This window comes from Choloepus didactylus, chromosome 9 (assembly GCF_015220235.1).
Source record: "Choloepus didactylus isolate mChoDid1 chromosome 9, mChoDid1.pri, whole genome shotgun sequence".
In the NCBI taxonomy this organism is placed as follows: Eukaryota; Metazoa; Chordata; class Mammalia; order Pilosa; family Megalonychidae; genus Choloepus; species Choloepus didactylus.
Window position 1 is genome coordinate 68446361 of NC_051315.1, and position 25032 is coordinate 68471392.

The 25032-nt window shown below is 40.8% G+C and overlaps 1 protein-coding gene across 1 annotated transcript in view; it reads right to left on the reverse strand.

Annotated features, from left to right (window-relative positions):
- TTN (titin) overlaps positions 1-25032 on the reverse strand; it is a 272725-nt gene that overhangs the window by 31174 nt on the left and 216519 nt on the right. Inside the window, 15 exon segments of the mRNA XM_037850412.1 lie at positions 77-373; positions 942-18047; positions 18160-18462; positions 18554-19141; positions 19239-19535; positions 19626-19823; positions 20271-20375; positions 20465-21052; positions 21224-21511; positions 21603-21893; positions 21983-22270; positions 23125-23430; positions 23531-23833; positions 23922-24215; positions 24575-24862. Coding sequence (XP_037706340.1) covers positions 77-373; positions 942-18047; positions 18160-18462; positions 18554-19141; positions 19239-19535; positions 19626-19823; positions 20271-20375; positions 20465-21052; positions 21224-21511; positions 21603-21893; positions 21983-22270; positions 23125-23430; positions 23531-23833; positions 23922-24215; positions 24575-24862 — 21540 coding nt within the window.

Genomic DNA, 25032 nt, shown 5'->3' on the forward strand with positions numbered 1-25032 from the left:
AAATAAAATTTCTAAAAATTAGCTTATATCAGTGCAAATAACTTCAAATTTTGCTTCTATATAACAATAAACATACCTAGTTGCTCCTTAACAAGAACTGGAAGCAGCAGCTCTCTTGGGTCACTCAGACCAGCTTGATTTTCAGCAAATACCCGGAAGAAGTATTCAGAATTCTCCCTCAGACCAGAAACAATATGATGGGTTGACTTGACCACTGCACATTTAACCCAGTTTTTCTGTCCTTTTTCTAGTGCTTCAATGACATAGTGTACAATTCTGCTGCCACCATCGTGTTCCGGTTTCAACCAAGTCAGGGAAACACTATCTTTGGATACACTAGTTACTCCAAGTTTTTCAGGTGGGCTTGGTTTTTCTAAGAAAGTAAAGCATCAAAAGAAAGGGAAGATGATTGCAACAGTTTTTTCCATGTGTTTTCTTCATGCACTGTCATAAGAAGAACTAAATGTAAGCCATATATTTAATTTGAGTCTTTCTTACTTTTTATATGACAAATTTGACTTCTGAGCCAATCAGAGCTCCCCAAGGTTGAGTGTTATTACATGTCACAGCATACAAATTCTAATTAAGTATCAAATGACTAGATTAAATGATATAATTTACTCCAAATCCATCATGGGTATAAAAAGGAAAAACAAGTTGAACAATCTTGTCAGAGACTTCATACAGTTTCTGCATATTTATATATGGTCAATTTAAATTATACTTAAATTCAATATATATTATCCAATTCTAGTTATGTAAATTTCTATGTGATTTTTTTTAGCAGTGAAAAACTTTATTAGAGATTTCATTTTGTGCTATAGTAAGGATATTTTTGGGTGTGAACCAAAGCATTTAAGATAAAACAGTTACTAATTAGAGTGATTCACACTATCAAAATTAATATGGATATGTAGATTTTCTTGGTTTTTAAAACATACCTGTAATTTTTACTCCTTCCTTCGTTTCAGCTGGTACCCCAACACCAAATTCATTTTCTCCAGAGACTCTAAAGTAGTAAGTAGCTCCTTCTTGTAAGTTCGTAATTTTGTAGGAGAGGCGATTACAGTTGTTGGTCACAGAGACCCATGCTTTCTTACTGGCCTCGCGTTTTTCTATGTGGTAATTCTTCACTGGTGCTCCACCATCATTTTCAGGAGTGTCCCAGGATAACACTGCAGAGTCTTTGGTTACATCTTGTACAGTAATGTTGACCGGAGGACCAGGGGAATCTAAAACTTTGACAACTAAAGTCAGTGAAGTCGCACTCAAGATATTCTGAATTGTTAATGTGTATTTTCCAGAATCATTTCTGTTGGCATTTTCAATAGTAAGTGATGTACGAGAGTCTGTGGAATCAATATAAGCTCTGTTGTGGAGATCAGTGTCTGGCTTACTCCACAAAACACTGGGTACTGGTCTTCCCCGGAAAGGTACAGTCATGGTAAATGAGGCACCAGCCTTGACAATCAAGGTCTTCCTCATTTCACTGTCAAGATCAAATACAGGTTCTTCTTCTCTTTCCTTTGCTATCTGGGGATCGGAGCTATCACTGGGATCACTAGCACCAACCTTATTGACAGATCTCACTCTGAAAACATATTCAGCTCCTGTTGTCAGTCCAGTTGCTGTATATTCTGTGCCTCTTAAGCTCTGAATGGCAGTTGTCCAGTCAGTTTCGTCAGATTTTTTGTATTCTACAGAGTATCCAGTTACTGGGGCCCCACCATCAAATAAGGGCTTAGCCCAGCTGATAGTTATATTTGTCTTGCCTGAGTCCACAATTTTGGGTTTGGATGGAGGAGATGGTAAGAACACTGGATCTTCTGCCCGAATTAAGGCAGAGGGTTCACTTGGAAGGCTTAAGCCAGCAGCATTTTCAGCATAAACCCGATATTCATATTCACATCCTTCCCGAAGTCCTGTTGATTTCACTCTCAGATCATAAACTGGTTTTTTGTTTACACGCACCCATCGTAGGCTGTTTTTCTCTCGCCTTTCAATTATGTAACCAGAGATATCACTGCCACCATCACTCTCAGGTCTTGACCAGCAAATTGTCATGAACTCTTTGGTCACAGATGTAATTTCTAAAGATGTGGGAGGACTTGGGACTGTAAACGGATCTAGTGCCTTTATAGCCACACTCTCCAGGGACTCACCAACACCGTATTTATTAACACCAGTTACTCTAAATATGTATTCATTGCCTTTGAGTAATTTGGTTACTTTACAGAATGTTGTCCTTAATTCTCCTTCACATATTGTCCATGCAAGATGACTTGTTTCACGTTTTTCTATAATGTAATAGTCAATATCTGCACCACCATCTTCCTGGGGACGTCCCCAGGAAAGAGAGCATTTCTCAGCAGTGAGGCCACTTATTTCAAGTGGTCCAGCTGGTGGGCCAGGCTTATCAAGGACCTTGCAATTAACTGCCATAGACCGAGTCCCTGCCACATTCTTCAGTGTTAGTACATACTGCCCAGTGTCTCGTCGTATACAGTCTTTAACTGTTAACGAAGTATTATAGTCTGTTGAGACAATTTCCGTTCTTGCTCTTTCTTCAATTTCTATACCATCCTTGGCCCAGGAAATTACTGGCAGAGGTCGCCCTGTGATGTCTGCATTTATCTTAAGGACTTCTCCAGCTTTGACAACAATAATATCTCGGAACTTGACATCCATCATAATTCTTGGAGCCTCAACATCGTCTTTAACTGTAATAGGTCCAGTGGATTCAGATGGTTCACTAACTGAGTCAGCAGCATTCCTTGCAAAAACCCGGAATTCATAACGCTGGTCTTCAGTAAGTTCAGTTACTTCGAAGTATGTTTCTGGTATGTTAGTAAAATTGCATTTCAGCCACCTGCCATCTGGTAGTTCTCTACGTTCAATAATGTATCCTGTGATCTTAGCTCCACCATCATAATGTGGTTTAGACCATTTAAGTGACACTGATTTTCTTGTGATATTTGTGACTTCAGGTTGTCCAGGAGGATCACAAGGATCTCTTGCAGGGACTGGTTCACAAGATTTACTGCATTTACCAATACCAGCAATATTCTCAGCATATACACGGTATTCATACATCAATCCTTCATCAAGGCCAGTGACTTTCATTTGAGTGTCGGCAATGAGGATTTTATTTGCTTTTGACCAAAGAATGCTGCTTCTTTCTTTGTATTCAAGATGATAGCCAATTACCTGACTTCCTCCATCATTAACTGGTACTTGCCAGCTTACAATCATGGTAGATTTCGTGGCATGCACAACTTTAGGAGTACCAGGAGGACCTGGGGGGCTAAATGGATACTCTGCAACAACAGCTGAAGATTCACTATAGGAGCTCTTTCCATAGCGGTTTTCTGCACAAACACGGAACTGATATTCACTTCCTGTTGTAAGACGAACTATTTTAATGGATGTTCTCGCAACTGCTTGTGAAACTACCTGCCATGTTGTAGAAGTTGTGTCTCTCTTCTCAACAATGTAATTGCTAATATGGCAGCCACCATCATATTCTGGAGGAGTCCAAGAAATGGTTACATTGTCACAACTAACTTCATCAATATGTATAGGTCCTGGTGGTCCCGGTCTATCAAGGACAATTATGGTAATAGGTACCATAATAGATCCAGCACTGTTTGAAACACATAATTCATAATTTCCAACATCTTCCCTTGAAGCATCCTTAATAGATAGCGTTGTTACAGTCTTTGAAGAAGAAACATTGACCCTAGTTGTCTCTTTAAGAGTCTGACCATCCTTTTTCCAGTTTACAGTAGCTTGAGGTCTTCCTTTAAATGGCACATCAATCTTAAGTTGGTCTCCAGCCTTTACATTGAAGGTATTGAAAGGAAGCTCAACTGAAGGCTTTATTTCAATATCTCTTGCAATTACTGGCACTCCAAGTTGTCTTGGATCACTTTTTCCTTTCTCATTAACTGCAGCTACCCTGAAGATATACTCTTCTCCTGCAGTCAAGCCAGATACAGTTGCTTCTAGAGTCTTAACTTGCATGCAAGTGCTCCATTTTTCACTGCCTTTAGTCTGCATTTCAACTACATAACCAGTAATTTTGCTGCCACCATCACTTTCTGGTTTCTCCCACTTAATTGTAGCAGTATTACAGGTCACATCAACAAGAGTTACTCTTCCAGGTGGGAGGGGTGGCTCAGAGACTTTAACGGGTTCAGCTGTTTCAGCTGGCAAACCAATACCGTATTCATTGCAAGCCAAGACTCGGAAGTAATAAGAACATCCCTCTAGTAGATTTTCAATTTTAAAAGTACTCTTTGTGCAGTTGTTTGTAATAGTAGCGTATGCTTTTCTTGTAGTTTCTCGTTTTTCAACAATGTAATTTGTAATCTTAGCTCCACCATCAATAAGTGGTGGTTCCCAAGACAATGTCACCGAGTCTTTCTTCACTTCTCTTACAGTCAAATTCAGAGGGGCACTTGGTGAGTCAAGAACTCTGACATTAACAAAAGCTGTTTTGGAGCCACTGTTATTTTCTAATGTCAGATTATACCGACCACTGTCAAATCTGGTAACATTATCAATCACCAACATTGTATATGAGCTGGTGACCTCAATCTGGGCCCGCTCAGTGAGAATGCCTTCAGCCTTTTCCCACTTAACTTCAGGTTCTGGTCTACCTTTGATAGTGACAAATAAGCGTAAAGTAGCACTTGCACGCAGAATGACCATCTTTCTGAGATCTGCATCAAGTTCTATTTCTGGTGGCTCTAACCTTTCCTGAGCTATGACTGAACCAGGTATAGTTGCAGGTTCACCTACGCCTTCAGAATTGATGGCACAAATACGGAAATTATATTCAGTATTTTCCTTAAGCTTAGTCACTGTGAACTGCTTTCCTAGTAATCCTGTTGGTGGAGTGCAAGTTGTCCATTCATCAGCAGCGGCTTCTTTGGCCTCAACAACATAACCTTTAACAGGTGCACCACCATCATAAATTGGCTTATTCCATGCCAAGGATACAGAAGATCTGGAAGTGTCTGTCACTTTTGGATTGCTTGGTGGACCTGGTGGGTATAAGGCATCACATGCCCGATAGAAAACAGATGGCTCGCTAGGTTCACCCACACCAGCTGCATTTTCAGCAGCAACTCTGAATTCATAGGAATGGCCTTCAGTAAGTCCAGTTACCCTGAATCGAAGATCTGTTAGTGTTTTCTTGTTGCATTTGCTCCATCTAACACCTTCTTTATCTCGTTTTTCAAGAATATAGCCTTCAATTTCAGCACCTCCATCATCTATAGGGCGTGCCCATGTTACTACCATAGAATCTTTGGTGATTATTGAGGCTTCAGGTGTTGAAGGAGGACCTGGTGGCTTATACGGATTACATGCTATAACAGGCTCAGATGCCAGGGGGTCTCCAATTCCATATTTATTCACAGCCATGACACGGAAAATGTACTCATTACCAGGGAGAAGTTTAGTGACTTTGTAATTTAGGGCCTGTACTTCAGTTGAAACCTGGGTCCAGGAGAGTCTGCTTGTCTCTCTCTTTTCAATGATGTAATGTGAAATACTAGCACCACCATCTTGCAAAGGTGGGTTCCATGCCAGGTAACATTTTTCAGCAGTAATCCCCGAAACTTTCAGAGGTCCTTCTGGAGGCCCTGGCTTGTCAAGTACCTTTACAGTGATTGGTATAGACTTTGTACCACCAACATTGCTGAGTTTCAGAATATATTGTCCCCCATCAGTCCGTATACAGTCTTTAACAACAAGAGTGGTTTTCTGAATAGTAGATTTAATTTCCATCCTAGCAGTTGTTTCTTCAAGCTCATTTCCATCTTTTAACCAAACGATATCAGGTATAGGTTTGCCGCGGATATCAGCTTCAAGAACAAAAGTCTCTCCTGCATGAACAACAATGACATCTTTATATTTCGGATCCAGGGAGGCATTTGGTGCATCAGTTTCATCTCTGGCAGTAATGGCACCAGTACTTTCTGATGGTTCACTGAAGTTGCCGGCTGCATTTTTTGCAATTACTCTAAATTCGTATCTTTGGTCTTCTACAAGTCCACTCACTGTAAATTCAGTTTCCAATACATTGGTAAAGCTGGCTCTCATCCAACGACCATCAGGTAGATCTTTCTTTTCTACAATATAACCTGTTATTTTGCTCCCACCATCATAGGCAGGTTTCTTCCATTTCAGTGTCACATTGTTTCTTGTAATAACAATGGCTTCTGGGCGGCCAGGTGGATCACATGGATCACGAGCAACAAAACATTCAGATATTTTGCTAGGCTTGCCAATGCCGACAATATTTTCAGCAGAAACTTTGAACTCATACTCAAGGCCTTCATCAAGCCCTGTTGTTTTGAACTTGGTATCTTGAATGGGGGTCTTATTTAACTTGACCCATAAAATGCTGTTCTTTTCTTTCTGTTCAAGATGGTAGCCAATAACTTTGCTACCTCCATCATTCACTGGCTCATGCCATTGTACAAGCATTTGATCCTTTGAAACTGATGTTACAAAAGGAGTTCCAGGTGGTCCAGGTTCTTTAAATGGATATTGTACAATAACTGGTTTAGAATCCAGGGAGGCACTTTTTCCATACCTGTTTTCAGCAAAAATTCTAAATTGGTATTCAGAGCCTGTTTTGAGTTTGGTTACTTTAATTGTTGTTCTTGCAACAGTGGCTGATACCACATGCCAAGTGGTGGTAGTTGTTTCTCGCTTTTCTACAATGTAGTTGCTTATTTGACAGCCACCAGTATAAACTGGAGGTTCCCAAGATATGACCACAAAGTCTGCACTAATTTCATCAAACCGAACTGGTCCAGTGGGAGGTCCAGGCTTTTCCAAAACTATAATGCTGAGATTTTCTGTTGCTGTGCCTGCACTATTTGTTGCTGTTATGGTGTATTTTCCAAAGTCATCTTTGTTACTTTCTTTAATGTGCAGAATAGTTGAGGTAGCTGTTTCCTCAACATTTACTCTTGTTGTCTGTTTAAGAGGCTCACCATCTTTGACCCAAGAAATTTTTGGTCTTGGTCGGCCTATAACTGGAATTTCAATTTTAAGGTCTTCTCCAGCTTGGATGCTATATGTGTTAAATGGTAACTTAAAACTAGGCTGTATAGTCAAGTCCTTGGCTATGACAGGAACACCAAGCACTCTTGGATCACTTTTCCCTTTCTCATTGTAAGCCTTTACACGGAACTGATATTCTTGTCCAGAACTCAAACCAGTAACAACTGCACTACAGACTTTGGATTCAGCCACAACACTCCATTTTTCAGTTCCTTTGGACTGCATTTCAACAACATACCCTAGAACTCTGCTACCACCATCATGTTCAGGTTTCTCCCACATAAGCGATGCACTGGTCTGGGACACATCAGTGAGAGTAACCTTCCCTGGTGGGGAAGGAGGTTCTGCAGCTTTCACAGCATCAACTGTTTCCACTGGAACACCAACTCCAAATTCATTCTCAGCCATAACTCGGAAGTAATAGATGGCTCCTTCTGTAAGATTCTCAACTTTAAAGCTTGTTTTGCTGCATTTACTACTCACATTAGCATACGCTTTTCTGGTTGACTCACGTTTGTCAATAACATAGTTCTTGATCTTTGCACCCCCATCAATGAGGGGTGGTTCCCATACCAGAAGGACAGAATCTTTTTTCACTTCTTTGACTGTCAAATTCTGTGGTGGTCCTGGAGTATCAAGAACTTTCACAGTTACAAAAGCAGATTTAGATCCACTACTGTTTTCTAGTTTGAGAATGTATTTTCCAGCATCATTCCTATCACAGTTATCTATTGATAGCTGGGTATAGTTTAATCCCTTTTCAATTTGGACCTTATCTGTGAATTCACCTTCCTGTCGAGACCATATGACCTCAGGTGTTGGACGACCTTTGAATGGAATGTGAATTCTGGCAGACCCACCAGCTCTTACAATGATTCCTTTCCTTAATTCAGAGTCAAGGTCAAGTTCAGGTGCTTCAAGTTTATCTTCTGGTTTCACAGTACCAGGAACTGATGCAGCTTCACCTAAACCAACTTTATTGAGGGCACAGACTCGTATTTTATACTCCTGGTGTTCAATGAGTTTTGAAATTTCAAATCGAGTGACTCTCAGGCCAGTCTGTGGAGTAACTATTTGCCATTCTTCTTCATCGGCTTTACAGAGTTCCACCACATATCCCAGGATCTCACTGCCACCATCATAGATGGGTTTACCCCAGGCAAGTGTAATTGAACTTTTAGTGGTATCTAAAATGTGTGCATTGGTGGGTGGGCCAGGTTTGAATATAGGATCACAAGCCTTATAATAAACTGTAGCTAGACTTGGTTCTCCAACTCCAGCGGCATTTTCTGCAGAGACTCTGAATTCATACTCATGATCTTCTGTTAATCCTGTGACCCTTAGCCGCAAATCTGTAATGCGGTGTTTATTGCATTTTATCCACCTAATGCCACTTCTGTCTCTTTTCTCTATAATATAACCAATAATCTCACTTCCACCATCACTATCTGGACGGTTCCAGCAGACAGTCATGGAGTCCTTGGCAATGTTTGTGACTTCCAAGCTTTTTGGTGGTCCAGGGAGCACAAACGGATTTTTCATTAGTACTGGTGCAGATTCCAAAGGCTCTCCAACTCCGTATTTGTTGACAGCCATTATACGGAAAACATATTCATTCCCTTCTAAGAGTTTGGTAACTTTCAGAGAATTGGTCACAACTTCTGAAGCAACAACAGTCCAAGCAAGTCGACTGGTTTCTCTCTTTTCAACAACATAGTGAGAAATGTCACTGCCACCATCTTGAAGTGGTGGAGACCAAGTTAAATTACATTTTTCAGAAGTGACTCCGGTAATCTGTACTGGCCCTTCTGGAGGTCCTGGTCTATCTAATACTTTTACATTTACTGGGAATGACTTAGAACCTGCAACATTGGAAGCTCTTAAGATATACTGTCCACCATCAATTCTAATGGCATCCTTTATAATAAGTAAAGCCTTGAAATCTGTGTTCTTTATTTCACATCTAGCAGATTCTTCAATTTCCTTATCTCCTCTCAACCACTCAATGGTTGGTAGGGGCTTTCCATGAACATCAGCCTCAAGCTTGAATGTTTCTCCAGCATTTACCACAATAGTGTCTCTGAATTTTGGGTCCATTGAAATTCTTGGGAGTTCAACTTCATCCTTAGCAGTTATTGGTCCAGTACTGTCGGAGGGTTTACTTACTGCACCAGCTGCATTCTTTGCAATGACTCTGAATTCATATCTTTGATCTTCAGTAAGACCTGATACAGTAAATTGAGTTTCAGTAACATTTGTGAAGCTGGCTTTCATCCACCGACCCTCAGGCAAATCACGTTTCTCTACAATGTAGCCTGTAATCATACTTCCACCATCATATGCAGGCTTGGTCCACTGTAGAGTAATTTCATTTCTTTTAACCATTATTGCTTCTGGGGTTCCTGGTGGGTCACAGGGATCTCTAGCTACATAGCATTCAGAACTCTTACTTGCTTTGCCTACACCAACAATATTTTCAGCATAAACTCTGAATTCATATTCAATGCCTTCTTCAAGATTGAGCGCTTTAAACTGGGTGTCATGAATAATAGTTTTGTTGACTTTTGTCCACAAAATACTATTTCTTTCCTTTCTCTCAAGGTGGTAACCTATAACTGGGCTTCCACCATTACTGACTGGTTCATGCCACTGTACAACCATGGAGTCTTTGGAAATGGCCGTGACAAATGGTGTGCCTGGAGGGCCTGGTTCTTTGTAGGGATATTGAGCTACAATTGGATCAGACTCCAAGGCAAAGCTTTGTCCATACCTGTTTTCAGCAAATATTCTGAATTGATATTCTGTACCAGTTTTCAGTTTGGTCACTTTCAGAGTAGTTCTAGCAACAGTAGCAGAAACAGTATCCCATACCGTGGTGGTTGTATCTCTTTTTTGAACAATGTAGTTTGTGATTTGGCAGCCTCCTGTATATAATGGAGGGTTCCAAGATAATGTAATACTTTCAGCACTGACATCATCAAATTTAACAGGTCCTTTTGGAGGATCAGGTTTATCTAGAGTTATAATTTCAATGGATGCTGTTTTCTGGCCAACAACATTGGCAACTGTAATTCCATATTGTCCACCATCATCCTTGTGAGTTTCTTTAATACTGAGCACAGTGAGGTCAAGTGAATCAGTTACATTGACTCTTGTGGTTTGCTTCAGTGGCTGACCATCTTTAGTCCAGGTAATGGTTGGTTTAGGACGTCCAGAAATAGGCACTTCTATTTTTAAATCTTGGCCAACCTGTATACTGTAACTGTTGAATGCAGGTCTTATATCTGGCTCAATGACCAGATCTTTGGCAACTATTGGAACTGCAAGGGACCTAGGATCACTTCTCCCTTTTTCATTTACAGCACTAACTCTAAAAAGATATTCTTCTCCCTGAGTTAGGTTGGTAATGACTGCTTCAAGAGATTTTACTCGAGCACATTCTGACCATTTATCACTGTGCTTTGCTTGCATCTCCACAATGTACTGAATGATTTTACTGCCACCATCATGTTCAGGCTTTGTCCAACTCAGTGACACACTGTTTCTGGTGACATCATCCACAATTATTTTTCCTGGAGGTTGTGGTACTTCAGCAACCTTAATTGGATCAGCAGTGTGTGCAGGAAGGCCAATACCATACTCATTCTCAGCTGTGACTCTAAAGTAATAACAGCAGCCTTCTTGGAGTTGCTCTATTTTCCAAGAATTCTTATGGCAATTTGTTACAACAGCAGCATAAGATTTTCTTGTGGCTTCACGTTTCTCAACAATGTAATTTTTAATTTTAGATCCCCCATCCAACAAAGGAGGTTCCCATGTAAGTGATACTGAGTCTTTGGTGATTTCTGTGATTTTCAAGTTAACAGGTGGACTTGGTGTGTCCAGGACTCTCACGGTAACAAAGGCAGACTTTGTTCCACTGCTATTTTCTAATGTCAGAGTGTACTTTCCACTATCATATCGGTTGACATTGTCAAGAACAAGAGAAGTGAAACTACTAGTGACATCAATTATAGCTGCATCTCGGATTTCACCATCCATCTTCCCCCATTTAACTTCTGGTGTAGGACGACCTTTAATTGGAACAAATAACCGTAAGGAGCCACCTGCCCTTATATTTATAATTTTCCTTAGTTCTAGATCAAGATCAATGTCTGGTGCTTCCAATTTCTCTTCAACTACAACAGGTCCAGGGACATCAGCATGCTCTCCAACTCCAGCTTTATTAATAGCACAAATACGGAAGTTGTATTCATGCTTTTCCAACAACTTCTCTACTTCAATATTTGTTTTACTGATTCCAGTTGGTGGAGTGCACATTTTCCATTCACCAACACTCACATCACACTTTTCAACAATATATCCTTGGATTTCACAGCCACCATCATATATTGGTTTGCTCCAAGAAAGGAAAACTGAGGATCTGGTAATATCTATGACTTTGGGGTTGTTTGGAGGTCCTGGTTTGTAAATAGGATCACAAGCCTTTTGGTAAGCAGAAGGTAGGCTTGGTTCACTAAGTCCAGCAGCATTCTCGGCTGAGACTCTGAATTCATAATTGTGATTTTCTATGAGTCCGGTTACTCTCAACCGCAACTCTCCAACCAGATGTTTGTGGCATCTTGTCCATCTAATACCCTCTTTATCCCGTTTTTCAAGAACATATCCAAGAATTTCACTGCCACCATCAGATGCTGGCCTTTCCCATACAACAATCATTGAGTCCTTGGTCACTGCTGTGATTTCTGGAGCCTTCGGTGCATCTGGCACTACAAATGGATTCTTGGCAATTACTGGCTCAGATTCAAGAGGTTCACCAACACCGTATTTATTTACAGCCATTATACGGAAAACATATTCATTGCCTTCAAGGAGTTTTGTAACCTTGCAGCTAAGAGTTTGCACACTGGCATCGACAACAGTCCAAACTAAACGGCTGGTTTCTCTCCTTTCCACTATATAATTTATGATATCACTGCCTCCATCCTGTAGTGGGGGTTTCCAAGCAATCGTGCATTTTTCTGATGTAATGCCTGATACAACAACAGGTCCTTCAGGTGGCCCTGGTCTATCAAGAACTTTGACATTCACAGTAACTGATCTCTCTCCTGCAACGTTTTTGGCTTTCAATATATAATTTCCACTGTCAACGCGCACTGTATCCTTTACACTGAGACTGGTGGCAAAATCAGTACTCTTTATTTCCAATCGAGCTGTGTTTGAAAGCTCATGATCACCTTTTATCCACTGAACAGTTGGTATTGGTTTGCCATAAATATCTGCATCAACCTTGAAGGATTCACCAGCGTGAACTACAATTGTGTCTTTGTATTTTGGATCCATACTTATTCGTGGTGGATCTACCTCATCTCTTGCTGTTATTGCTCCTGTGCTTTCTGAAGGCTCGCTAAACACTCCTGCAGCATTTCGAGCTATGACTCGAAACTCATATCTCTGATCTTCAACCAGGCCAGTTACTTCAAATTGAGTGTCTATGATATTTGTAAAACTGGCTTTCATCCAACGGCCATCAGGTATTTCTTTCTTCTCAACAATATAACCAGTGATCTTGCTTCCACCATCATAGGTGGGTTTCTTCCACTGAAGAGTCACAGAATTCCGTGTGACAATGATGGCCTCTGGCCGCCCTGGTGGATCACATGGGTCACGTGCCACATAGCATTCTGACACTTTACTTGGCTTGCCTATGCCCACGATGTTCTCTGCGGAGACTCTAAATTCATATTCAATGCCTTCTTCAAGGCCAGTTGTTTTAAATTTGGTTTGAGGAATAGGTGTTTTGTTCAACTTAACCCAGAGGATGCTATTCCTTTCTTTGCGTTCTAGATGATAGCCAATGACTTTGCTACCTCCATCACTGACTGGCTCATTCCATTGTACTTCCATGCTGTCTTTGGAGGCAAGTGTTATGAATGGTGTGCCAGGAGGACCAGGAACTTTGAAAGGATACTGGGCTACAGTAGGTTCTGATGTGAGATAGGTACTCTTTCCATATCTGTTTTCAGCTGCAATTCTAAACTGATACTCACAACCAGTCTTTAATCTGCATGCCTTTATCGTTGTCCTTGCAACAGTAGCAGACACAATTTGCCAGGTGGTTGTGGAAGTGTCCCGTTTCTCTACAATGTAATTATTGATAGAACTTCCACCATCATACTTTGGTGGACCCCAGGAAAGAATAATACTATCAGCTGTTACTTCATCCATTTTAACTGGTCCAGTTGGAGGCCCTGGTTTGTCAAGAACAATAACATTTAGCGTTTCAGTAGCTTTACCAGCCGAGTTGGTCAGTTTTACTATGTAATGTCCGACATCTTCCCGGCAGGCTTCCTTTATTGTCAATAGTGAATTATTTTCTGTGCTCTCTGCATTTACTCTAGTTGTCTGCTTCAGTGGTACATCATCTTTATGCCAGGTTACAGCTGGGGCAGGGCGTCCAGTGAATGGAACATCAACTTTTAGGTCTTCACCTGCCAGAACAGTGAAAGTGTTGAACAGGAGTTTGAAGGCTGGTGGAATGAGAAGATCTTTCGCAATTACTGGCACACTCAGTTGTCTAGGATCACTGATGCCTTTTTCATTCTGAGCTGAAACACGGAAAGAGTATTCTTCACCCTGAATTAACCCAGTAATAGTGGCTTCGGTGACTTTGACTGTGGCACATGTGGCCCATTTGTCACTGCCTTTGCTCTGCATCTCTACAATGTAGCCTAGAATTCGGCTGCCTCCATCATGCTCTGGTTTCTCCCAAGAGAGTGACACGCTATTTCTTGTGACATCCACCAAAGTTATTTTTCCTGGAGGAAGAGGTCGTTCTGATGCTTTAACAGATTCTGTGGTTTCAGCAGGCAGGCCAATGCCATATTCATTTTCAGCAAGAACTCTGAAATAGTAACTACAGCCTTCTTGAAGCTGGTCTACCTTCCAGGAGGTCTTGTGACAATTGGTTACAACTGTTGTATAAGCTTTTCTTGTTGATTCCCGCTTTTCAACAATATAATTCTTTATTTTTGAACCTCCGTCGAGGAGAGGAGGCTCCCATGTCAGTGTGGCAGATGTCTTAGTGATCTCCTTTACTTTCAGGTCTTGTGGAGGACCTGGTGTATCTAGAACTCGAACATTGACAAATGCAGATTTGCTGCCTGAGCTATTTTCTACAGTTAGTATGTATTTGCCACTGTCAAATCGGTTTACATTTCCAACAATAAGCAGGGTGTAAGAGCTTGTGGACTCGATGCTAGCTTTATCTAAAGATTCTCCATGTTCCCGTGTCCATTTCACCTCAGGAGCAGGTCTTCCTTTGATTGGAACAAACAGTCTCAGGGTACAACAGGCTCTTATAGTAACAACTTTGCGCAGGTCAGCATCCAGTTCAATTTCTGGAGGCAGCAATCTGTCCTCAGCCTTTGGAGTTCCAGGAACAAGTGCAGGTTCCCCAATACCTTCAGAATTCATGGCATAGATGCGGATTTTATATTCCTGATTCTCTGTGAGGTTGGTGATGGTATAAGAAGTCGCCTTGAGCCCAGCTGGTGGAGTGACAATCTGCCATTCATCTTCCTCTGGCAGGGCAATCTCAACCATATATCCAGTGATTTCTGAACCACCATCATAGATGGGTTTATTCCAAGCAATTGAAATGGATGATCTGCTTGTATCCAGAACACGTGGATTACCTGGTGGGCCAGGTTTAAACACAGCATCACAAGCTTTATAAAATGGACTGGTGGAACTTGGTGCGCTAATTCCAGCAGCATTTTCAGCCATAATCCTGAATTCATATTCATGTCCTTCTGTCAGTCCAGACACTTTATACCTTAAATCAGTAAGAGTTCTTTTGTTGCATTTTACCCAGCGTTGCCCAGCTTTATCACGCCGTTCCACAATATAATTGATGATTTCACTTCCCCCATCAGAGTCAGGATGCCCCCAGCAGACAACCATTGACTCTTTGGTAATAGCTGTAACTTCAGGGTTTTTGGGTGGATCTGGGGGTCCATAAGGATCTACTGCAAGCACGGGCTCTGATTCCAGTGGCTCTCCAACTCCATACTTATTGACAGCCATGACACGGAATATGTATTCATTGCCTTTCAAAAGTTTAGTGACCTTTAGTTTTGTTACTTGGACTTCTGAGGCGACGTTTGTCCATGCCAATCTGCTGGTTTCACGTTTTTGTACTACATAATGATCAATTTTGGCACCACCATCATCTAGTGGAGGTAACCATGACAATACACACTTTTCTGAAGTCACTTCAGACACAGCTAAAGGTCCTTCAGGGGGGCCTGGTTTATCAAGAACTTTGACGTTGAAAATGTGCTTGGCAAAACCACCAGGATTGGTTGCAGTAAGAATATAAGCACCACCATCCCTTCTTGATGAATCCTTGTTTACCAGATAGGTAGAGAAGTCTGCAATTTTTATTTCTAATTTTCCTGTGCCTTCGAGCTCCTTTCCATCTTTGGTCCATTCCATTGTCGGAGGTGGACGACCTGAAACATCAGCTTCCAGCTTGAATGCTTCACCTGCTTTTACTATAACTGTTTCCTTATATTTAACATCCACCATTATCTTTGGTGCTTCAATGTCATCCCTGCATGTTATAGCATCTGATGGCTCAGATGGTGGACTGATAGCACCAGCAGCATTTTTGGCAATCACACGGAATTCATATGCGGCATCTTCTGTTAGACCACTGACTGTAAATTCATTCTCCAAAATGTTGCTGAAGTTGGCCTTCAGCCACCGTCCATTAGGAAGGTCTCTCTTTTCAACTATGTAACTAGTAATTTTAAAGCCTCCAGTATATTCAGGCTTAGTCCATTTAAGTGTTACTGTGTGTCTAGTAATATTAAGTGGAACCGGTTTCCCAGGTGGGTCAATGGGATCCAAAGCCAACATAGGTTCAGATGGCTTGCTCGGCTTGCTTTTGCCTGCCATGTTTTCTGCAATCACTCGGAATTCATAAGCAATACCATCTGTAAGTCCACTTGATTTGAAAATATTGCCTGGTACTAATGCTTTGCTCACAGTCTGCCAGAGAATACCGTTTCGTTCTTTTCTTTCAATGTGATATCCTAAAATGGGGCTTCCTCCATCAGAAAGAGGCTCATGCCAGCTAATTGTCATTGAATCCTTGGTAACTGCAGTTACCTGAGGGGTACCAGGAGGCCCAGGAACCCTAAATGGATAGTTGGCAACTACAGATGCTGATGTGATGCCTGGTCCAACTCCATATCTATTTTGAGCTTTTACACGGAACTGATACTCCAGTCCAGTAGTAAGGCGAGTGGCTTTATAGGTAGTACGTATAACGGTGGTTGCTAACTCAACCCATGTAGTACTGTCAGTCTGTCGCATTTCCACGACATAGTTACTTATTGGTACGCCTCCGTCATTCTCAGGTGGGTCCCAAGAGAAGGTTACAAAATCAGATGAAACTTCATCAAATTTGATTGGTCCAGTAGGTGGCCCTGGGATATCATGGACTTGAATGGTGATGACATCTCCTACCTCTCCTACAATGTTCCTTGCTGTTAGTGGATAGGGCCCACTATCACTTCTTATACACTCATTGATACTTAAGATGGTTGAAGTTGCAGTATTTTCAACATTGACTCTCTGTGTCTGTTTAAGAATTTGGTCTCCCTTTTTCCATGTAACTGTGGGCTTTGGTCGACCAAGCACTGGAATCTCAACTTTGATGTTGTCACCTGCTCTGGCAATGACCAATTTCTGATAAATGCCACGGAGGTCTAATTCTGGAAGCATTGTCTGTTCCTTGACAATGACGGGTCTGCTTTCTCTAGGTGCACTTCTCCCAGCACTGTTCACTGCCATCACTTGGAAGGTATATTCCTCCCCTTCAGTTAGATTCCTAACAACACATTCTAATCCCTTCACAGTTGTGATGTGGGTCCACTGGTCAGAGCCTTTTCTTTGGGCTTCAATCACATAGCCAGTGATCTTACTGCCACCATCATATTTTGGTTTAGGCCATGCTAGGCTGACTGTGCTCTTAGTTATGTCCATAATATTAAGACTCTCTGGTGGTGATGGTGCTTCAGAGGCTCTCACAGGTTCTTTTGTTTCTGCTGGCTCACCAATTCCATATTCATTTTCTGCCATCACTCTGAAGAAGTACTCACATCCTTCAGTCAAGCCAGTAACTTTATATGTGCATTTATGGCACTTAGTGGTGGCTGTGGAGTAAGATTTCCGTGTTGCTTCACGTTTCTCCACAATATAGTTTGTGATACGTGAGCCCCCGTCTATCAGAGGGACGTCCCAATGTAGGGTGACACTGTCCTTTGTGATGTCAGTAGGCCTCAGGTTAAGAACAGGTCCTGGTGTATCCAAGACTCTGACATTGACAAAGCCACTTTTCTTGCCAGCAGGGTTTTCAATGGTCATCACAAATTTACCAGTGTCATATCTGTTACATTCTGGGATAATCAGAAGAGTAAACGACTCCGTATTTTCGATGTTGGCTCGGTTTTTAAGGTTGATACCATCTTTGGTCCATGTTACTTCAGGAGCAGGACGACCTTTAATTGGCACGAATATTCTGATGCTGAGCCCTGCTCTAACAACAAGTGTTCTCCGAAGCTCAGCATCTAGTTCGAAATCAGGAGCCATTTCCCGTTCTACAATTTCAACATTTGGTATCACTGCTGGCTCCCCAACACCTGCATCATTGATGGCACTGATTCTGAAATTGTATTTTTCTTTAGTCTGAAGATCAGGGACAACAAACTGAGTGATCCTGAGGGCGGTCCCTGTTGTATCTTTCATCCAGGACTCATCTCCTACTTTTTGATGCTCTACAACATAGCCAGTGATTTCAAGTCCACCATCATAATGAGGCTTGCCCCATGCTAGAGAAGCAGACTTTTTGGTGGTATCAGTGACACGTGCATTTGAAGGTGGTCCTGGAGGATCTGAAACGGAAACAAGGACACAAAAGTGTACGTTAAAAGTTTGGCTTTTGGGTAATTTACATAAAACATTTGCCCTCCTAAATGAACTGTGTTGAAAAAGATAAATACTAACATGCCACGTCTTTCATTAGAACAGAATTTGAGGCATCACTAGGTGGTCCAATTCCTGCTCTGTTTTCTGCACTGACACGGAATTCATAAGTGTTTCCTTCTTGCAATCCTGTTACTTTGCATCTGAGATCGGAAACTGGCAACTTTGTTGCTCTCACCCACCGCAAGCTTTTCTTCTCTCTCCTTTCTACATGATATCCTGTAATCTCACTGCCACCATCATCAATTGGCCTTTTCCAAGTGACAGTGGCAGTGTTCTTAGTGACATTTGATACTTCTGGTTTTCCAGGAGGGCCAGGAGGACCTGAAAAGGAGGTAAATTTATGAGAAATCTGTGATTTCTGGAACTCTGCTCTAAATGTTTACATATCCATTCCTTTACGTGTTTTACGTACCAAATCTGTCTACCATTTTGACAGGGTCAGACTGTACAGGTTCTCCCTTGCCATACTGGTTTACAGCTGATACCCGGAAGAGGTACTCATTTCCTTGAATAAGTTTGGTAGCCACATGCCTGCAAGACTGAATATCTTCAGAAACTACTGTCCACAAAAGTCGACTGGTTTCTCTCTTTTCAAGAACATAGGACTTAATTGGTGAGCCACCATCTTCCAGTGGGGGTGTCCATGTAAGTGTTGCTTTTTCAGCAGAAACATTACTGATTTCAATAGGACCTGGGGGACCAGGAACATCGAGGACGGTTACCTTTACATGTTCCTCCTTTGTGCCAAAAGGATTGGTAGCAGTGATGGTGTATTCACCAGCATCTTTTCTAGTGGCATATTTGACACTAAGCATGGAAGATGTTGGGGTTGAAGTTATCTGAATGATATCTGATGGTCTAATGTCTTTTCCTGCCCTGGACCAACTTGACTTTGGAAGTGGTTTGCCAAGAATGCTAATGGCATTCAGAACAATGGTATCCCCTGCTTTAACTGTTAGCCCATCTTTTATTGTGGGATCAAGGACAATGGTTGGTGCCTCTGCAAAGAAAAAAAAATACATTTTTATCAGAAAAGGAAAAAGAAGGAGGCTTGATTTGCTCTTTTTTTGATGTGCATAAAAATAAAACAGACCTACCATACTCATCTTTGCAAGTAATGGTTCCTGTACTTTCTGATGGAGCACTGATGGCACCTGCTGTATTCTTTGCTCTGATTCTGAATTCATATTTTCCACCCTCAACAAGGTCAGTTACAGTATAGGCACAGTCTGGGACATTAATATGGTTGGCTTTCATCCAAGACTTAGAGGGTAGATCCCGCTTCTCCACTATATATCCAGTCAGCTTATGACCACCATCATATTTGGGTTCAGTCCAAATGAGAGTCACTGAATTTCTTGTTACATTAATAACCTCGGGTTTTCCAGGAGGATCTAAACATGAAAACAAAACCAGTTAAACAAATACCAATGCTTTCCTTAAGTAGAAATGCACCTAATTTTTTTCTTCATATAATGACTCACCAATTGGATCAAGTGCCACAACTGGCTCTGATGGCAAGCTTGGCTTGCCCACTCCTGCTAAATTGATTGCCATAACTCTGAATTCATATTCAAGACCTTCAGTTAATCCTGTCACTTTGAAGTCTTTCATCCTAATAGGAGTCTTGTTAGCTCTCTTCCACATAAGGCTGTTCCTTTCCTTAAACTCAATATGATATCCTACAAAAGACCCAATGATGTATCAAATTCAGACAGTATGAATATAGTCTGATTTTTAAGTATATAAATATTTTCACCCAAATAATTTAGGTATGCATATATGAAACAGATCATTGTTCTTGCTAGCAGCTGTACCTTTATTACCCAGGTATACTGCTGTTTTTTTTCCCTCTTGGAATATGCATATTTATTGCAAAATTTATTTATTGCAAACATTAACTTATAAAAATATATCACTAAGAAAATTTTTCTCTATTAATTATTACTTTAGGAGGTTTCCACTGAAATTAAATAGTCACGTATGTACTGAAAGGACAATACATTCTTGTTGTGGAGAAAGTGCAGCAAATAAAGAGCATGCATTCTATGCATTCAGCTTGATTTTAGAGAGAAAGATTTGAAAGAAACATTCACATACAAGTTGTAGGATAAGTTCAAACTAAATACCTGTAATTGGAGAGCCACCTGTTTTCTTGGGGTCAGTCCAAGTTAGAGACACTGAATCATGCCTGACATCCACAATATTGGGAGGTGGGGGAGCATCAGGCACATCTAGAAAAAAGTAGATAATGCAAGATTTAAACAAGGAAGTTCCTCAAAACCAAATTTTGCTTTATGTTTTCTGACTTTGAGACACTTACCAAATGGATGTTTGGCAACAATGGGCTCTGATTTCAGGCCCTCTCCTATACCATATTTATTTTCAGCACTGACCCTGAAGGTATATTCCACACCCTCATGAAGTCTGGTTACTCTAAAGGTTGTTTTCTGGACAGCTGAAGCACAAGTCACCCATTTGTTATTTACAGAATCTCTCTTCTCTAGGATATAGTTGGTGATTTCAGAACCTCCATCATCCTTTGGAGGACCCCACTTTAAGGTCATTGCGTCTGCTGTGACTTCTTCAAATTTGATTGGTCCAGTGGGGATGCCAGGCTTGCCAACAACTTTTATAGATAGAGTTCCCTCCTTGGTGCCAGCAACATTCTTAAGCGTGATCGTGTATTTTCCAGCATCAGATTTTTGGCAGTCATGTACCACAAGAGTTGTGTTAACTGCTGATGACTCAACACTGACTCTTGTGTCAGTTGTTAGAGGAGCTTCCTCTTTCTTCCATGATACTGATGGAGCTGGCTTGCCTTTTATAGGGATCTTAAGACGGAAGTTGCTATTTTCTCTAGCCAAGTAGCACAAGTCAGGTAAATCCTTTAAGTCAAGATCCGGAGCCACTGTAAAACAGCAGAAATAAATTATTGTTCTTTTTTTTAAGACTAGGCAATTGACTTTTTCAGACCATTATCATTTTTAAAGGACTTTTATATAAGCCAGTGAATATGGCTCAAAGAGTGTACTTTTGATGAAAATAAAGGGAAAATGAACATGCACAGGTAAAGTCTTACCAACATCATCCTTTGCCACAAAAGTGATTTCACTTGGGGTCCCTTCTCCATTTTCATTCTCAGCACTCACTCTGAAAGTATATTCTTTCCCTTCAGTCAAATCTTTTGTGGAATACTGTAAACTCAATGATTTCATAACTCGTTGCCACTTGTTTTCTTCAGTTAGGAAATCGACTACGTATCCAAGAATTCGACTTCCACCATCGCTGTAAGGCTTTTTCCAGGCTATGCTACCAGATGACTTAGTTACAGATATCACTTTCAGGTCCACAACAGGTCCAGGAGTGTCTAAAGCAAATGAGAAATGAGACGTTCAAGTCCCAAGCTAACCAAGGTAAGATAGCGTTCAAAATGATGGGGTAGTAGCTCATTTCCTTACCCGAAGCTTTGACAGCATCACGTGTTTCACCAGGATCACCAATGCCATACTCATTTTCAGCAAACACCCTGAAGAAGTAGGATTTTCCCTCCTCCAAGTTCGATACTCTGAAGCTTGTTTTTGAGCACTCAGTTGTGACTGTAGACCAGGACTTCCTCTCTGCATCACGTTTTTGTACCACATAGTTTATGATGGGGCTTCCACCATCAATAATGGGAGGATCCCAGGTAACATAAGCGGAATCTCTGGATACCTCCTTAACAGTCACATTGACAGGTGGCCCAGGAGTATCTGGATAAATAGCATGTACATAAGAAACAGGCGTGTGAGAAACACATAATGGTTTTAAAATGTGTGATTCTTTTATCAAGTAGACTTACCAAGCACTTTCACAACAATGGTGTATTCCTTTTTACCACAGCTGTTCTCCAGGGTCAAGATATATTTTCCTGCATCATATTTGTTCACATTTTCACAGCGCAAGAAAGTGTCAAAGTCAGTTGACTTTATATCCAGTCCAATCCTTTCTCTTAGATTGACATTTGGTTTGGACCAAGTTATCTTTGGAGGTGGACGTCCTTTTACTGGCACATACAGTCTCATTGTTACTCCAGCACGTAATATGAGTGTTTTCCTCAAATCAGCATCAAGTTCTCCTTCTGGTGGAACTGTTTCATTTTCAGGTGAAGAGAGTTAAAGCAATCAAAATTTAATGGTCAAATGTATGTCCAAGGGCTGGCCTTGTAACTCTTAAAATATGTTTTCTTTTCTATAACTTACCTCTGGTTCTTTAAAAAATCATTAATACCATCCTCAAAAGTTTTTTCATTAACAATTTCTACATTCTGTACCAATTATTGACCTTTTTATCTTCCAGCATTCTTTAATCTCAACCACACTTCCCCTGGCGGATTTGTACCCCCTTATTATTAACCTAACATACTCTCAAACTCTACATACGTTAAAACAAAGAAAGTGATTGATTCTTGGCTCTATTCCAGTCTTGTCTGCCATATACTCTGGCTCTGTTATTTCATTGTAGGAAGAAAAGTACATAAGGAATGAGATATAATACCAAGTAATTCAAAACAAAGGGAAAAAGTGTTACGGAGAATAAGAAAATAGAAGAAATGGGGAGAAGGGAAATTAAGATAGAGAGCCTACCAATTTCATACTTACGTAGGGTGTGGATTGAAAGAGAAATAAAACCATAGGAATGATAAATAGCTCACTTCTCAAAAAGTCTCTTTATTCTCAGAGTGAAATTCCTACATTCCACATTTTTTTCAATGTCATAAAATTCTCCCATGTGTATGAAAAGCTTTTCATCACCACAAATTACCTTGCATTCCATTTGGCTTTTTAAACAGTACTATGAAGTACCAAGCCATCTCTCCTAAAATGTACTCCTGGAGTTACCAACCCTAAAGCTTGTAAATAAATCTACATAAGGAAGTTCTATTCTCCCTCCTACAGTGTGATTGATGAAAGAGACCTATATCTTTCTCCTGGTAATACTTACTTAAGATGTCCTTAGGGCAATGTTTGTCTGGCACATCACTGGGGTCACTGTACCCAATCTTATTAACAGCATACACGCGGAACTGATATTCTGTGTTTTCCATCAGACCAGTAACCTCAAAGCGGGTTTTCTGTAGTTTCTCTGGTAAATTGCACCTCACCCAATGGTCAGAGTCAGCTCGTTTTGCTTCCACAAGGTAACCGATGATAGGGCTACCACCGTCATAGGCTGGCTTGCCCCAAGATAGACTCACGGAGCTACGGGTTGTATCATATACTTTTGGGAAAGCTGGTGGGCCAGGAGGATCTGAGGATAAAAAATAATAGAAAATTTTCATTTAAACCTCATTCCTGGCTGTTCCATGCTGATTATGCACATGATATGGAACTCTTTGCTGGGAACTTACACTGAGGATCCTGAGCATAAACAGCTTTAGATGCATCACTGGGTTTGCCTGGGCCAGCTTTATTTATAGCTGTAACTCGGAACTCATATTCGGTACCTTCTTGGAGACCTGTTGCTTTTACTGTCCTTTCTATAACAGGTTTTCTGTTGACCTTAGTCCAGTTAACTGCCTGTGTTTCCCGCTTTTCAAGCAAATAGCCAGTGATGGGTGAGCCACCGTCATCTGCTGGTGGTTTCCAGCTTACTGTCATGTGATCTTTGGTTATGTTGCTAATAACTGGAGGATCACAGCGTCCAGGTGGATCTGCAGAGATTGGTTGAAAAGTTAATTTCCCATTCTGAAAGATAACATTTAAAAAGTAAAATAAAAAACCACAGGAAAACGTTCTTACTGTATGGATTTTTGGCAATTGCCGGTTCAGTGAAGATTGGATCGCCCACTCCATATTTATTTTCAGCACAGATTCGGAACTGATACTCATGGCCCTCTATAAGTTTCTCCACACTGCAGCTGGTGATGGGCACAGTAGCAGAGACTTGTGCCCAGTTGGGCCTACTGGTTTCACGTTTGTCAATAATATAATTGGTGATTTCTGAGCCTCCATCTTCAAGAGGAGGTTCCCAGGAAAGCAATGCACGATCTGAATACATTTTGATTTTAACAGATGCTGGGGGACCTGGTTTATCTGAAAGAATAAGAAAGGAAAATGAAGTCTTTTATGAATACATATGGAATGGGGAATAAGCCTACAGCAGAGGTCTGGAGATCTGCGCTACAGTCTTAATATCGCTATTAACTTCCTGTATGACCTTAGAGGTCACCCAACTTTTCAGAATCTTAGTTTCTTCACTTGCAAAATCAGATAACTGGAATATATGAGCTCTAATGCTCTTTCCAGCTCTAAAACGTCTGTGATGAGAATAACTGTGTGATTAGAAAAGATAATTAGGCTATGTACCTTTTCTTACATATACTTTTGTAAATTCTATTTACATTGCATTAATCAAAGTAAAATATTGGTTTTTAATTAAGTGCTTTAGTTACCTAACACTTGAAGCTTAATGGTGGCTGATTTGGAACCACTGGAATTTTCAGCAGTAATGGTATAGTCTCCGGAGTCCTTTCGGTTCACACTGAACAGCTCCAGGGTACACAGGTTCCGCTTCACGGCCATCTTTATGCCTTCTGCTGGTTTTAGCAGTGTGCCATCCTTCTTCCAAGAAATTGTTGGTGTTGGTTTACCAAAAACAGTAGCATCCAAGCAAACATTAGTTCCAGCTTTCACAGTAAGTAAAGATTTCATAGCCACACTCAGGTCTATCCTGGGAGGTACTAGAAAGAAATAAGATAAAAGGACTTAATACATATGCAAAGTCATTTTATATAATTCTTATTAATAATGAGAAATTCATATGCTGTCTTTCAAGAATAGGATTTTTGCTTCTTAATTTAACATGTTACTAAGATTCCCCATAATCATTTTTAGTGCCTGCATAAAAATA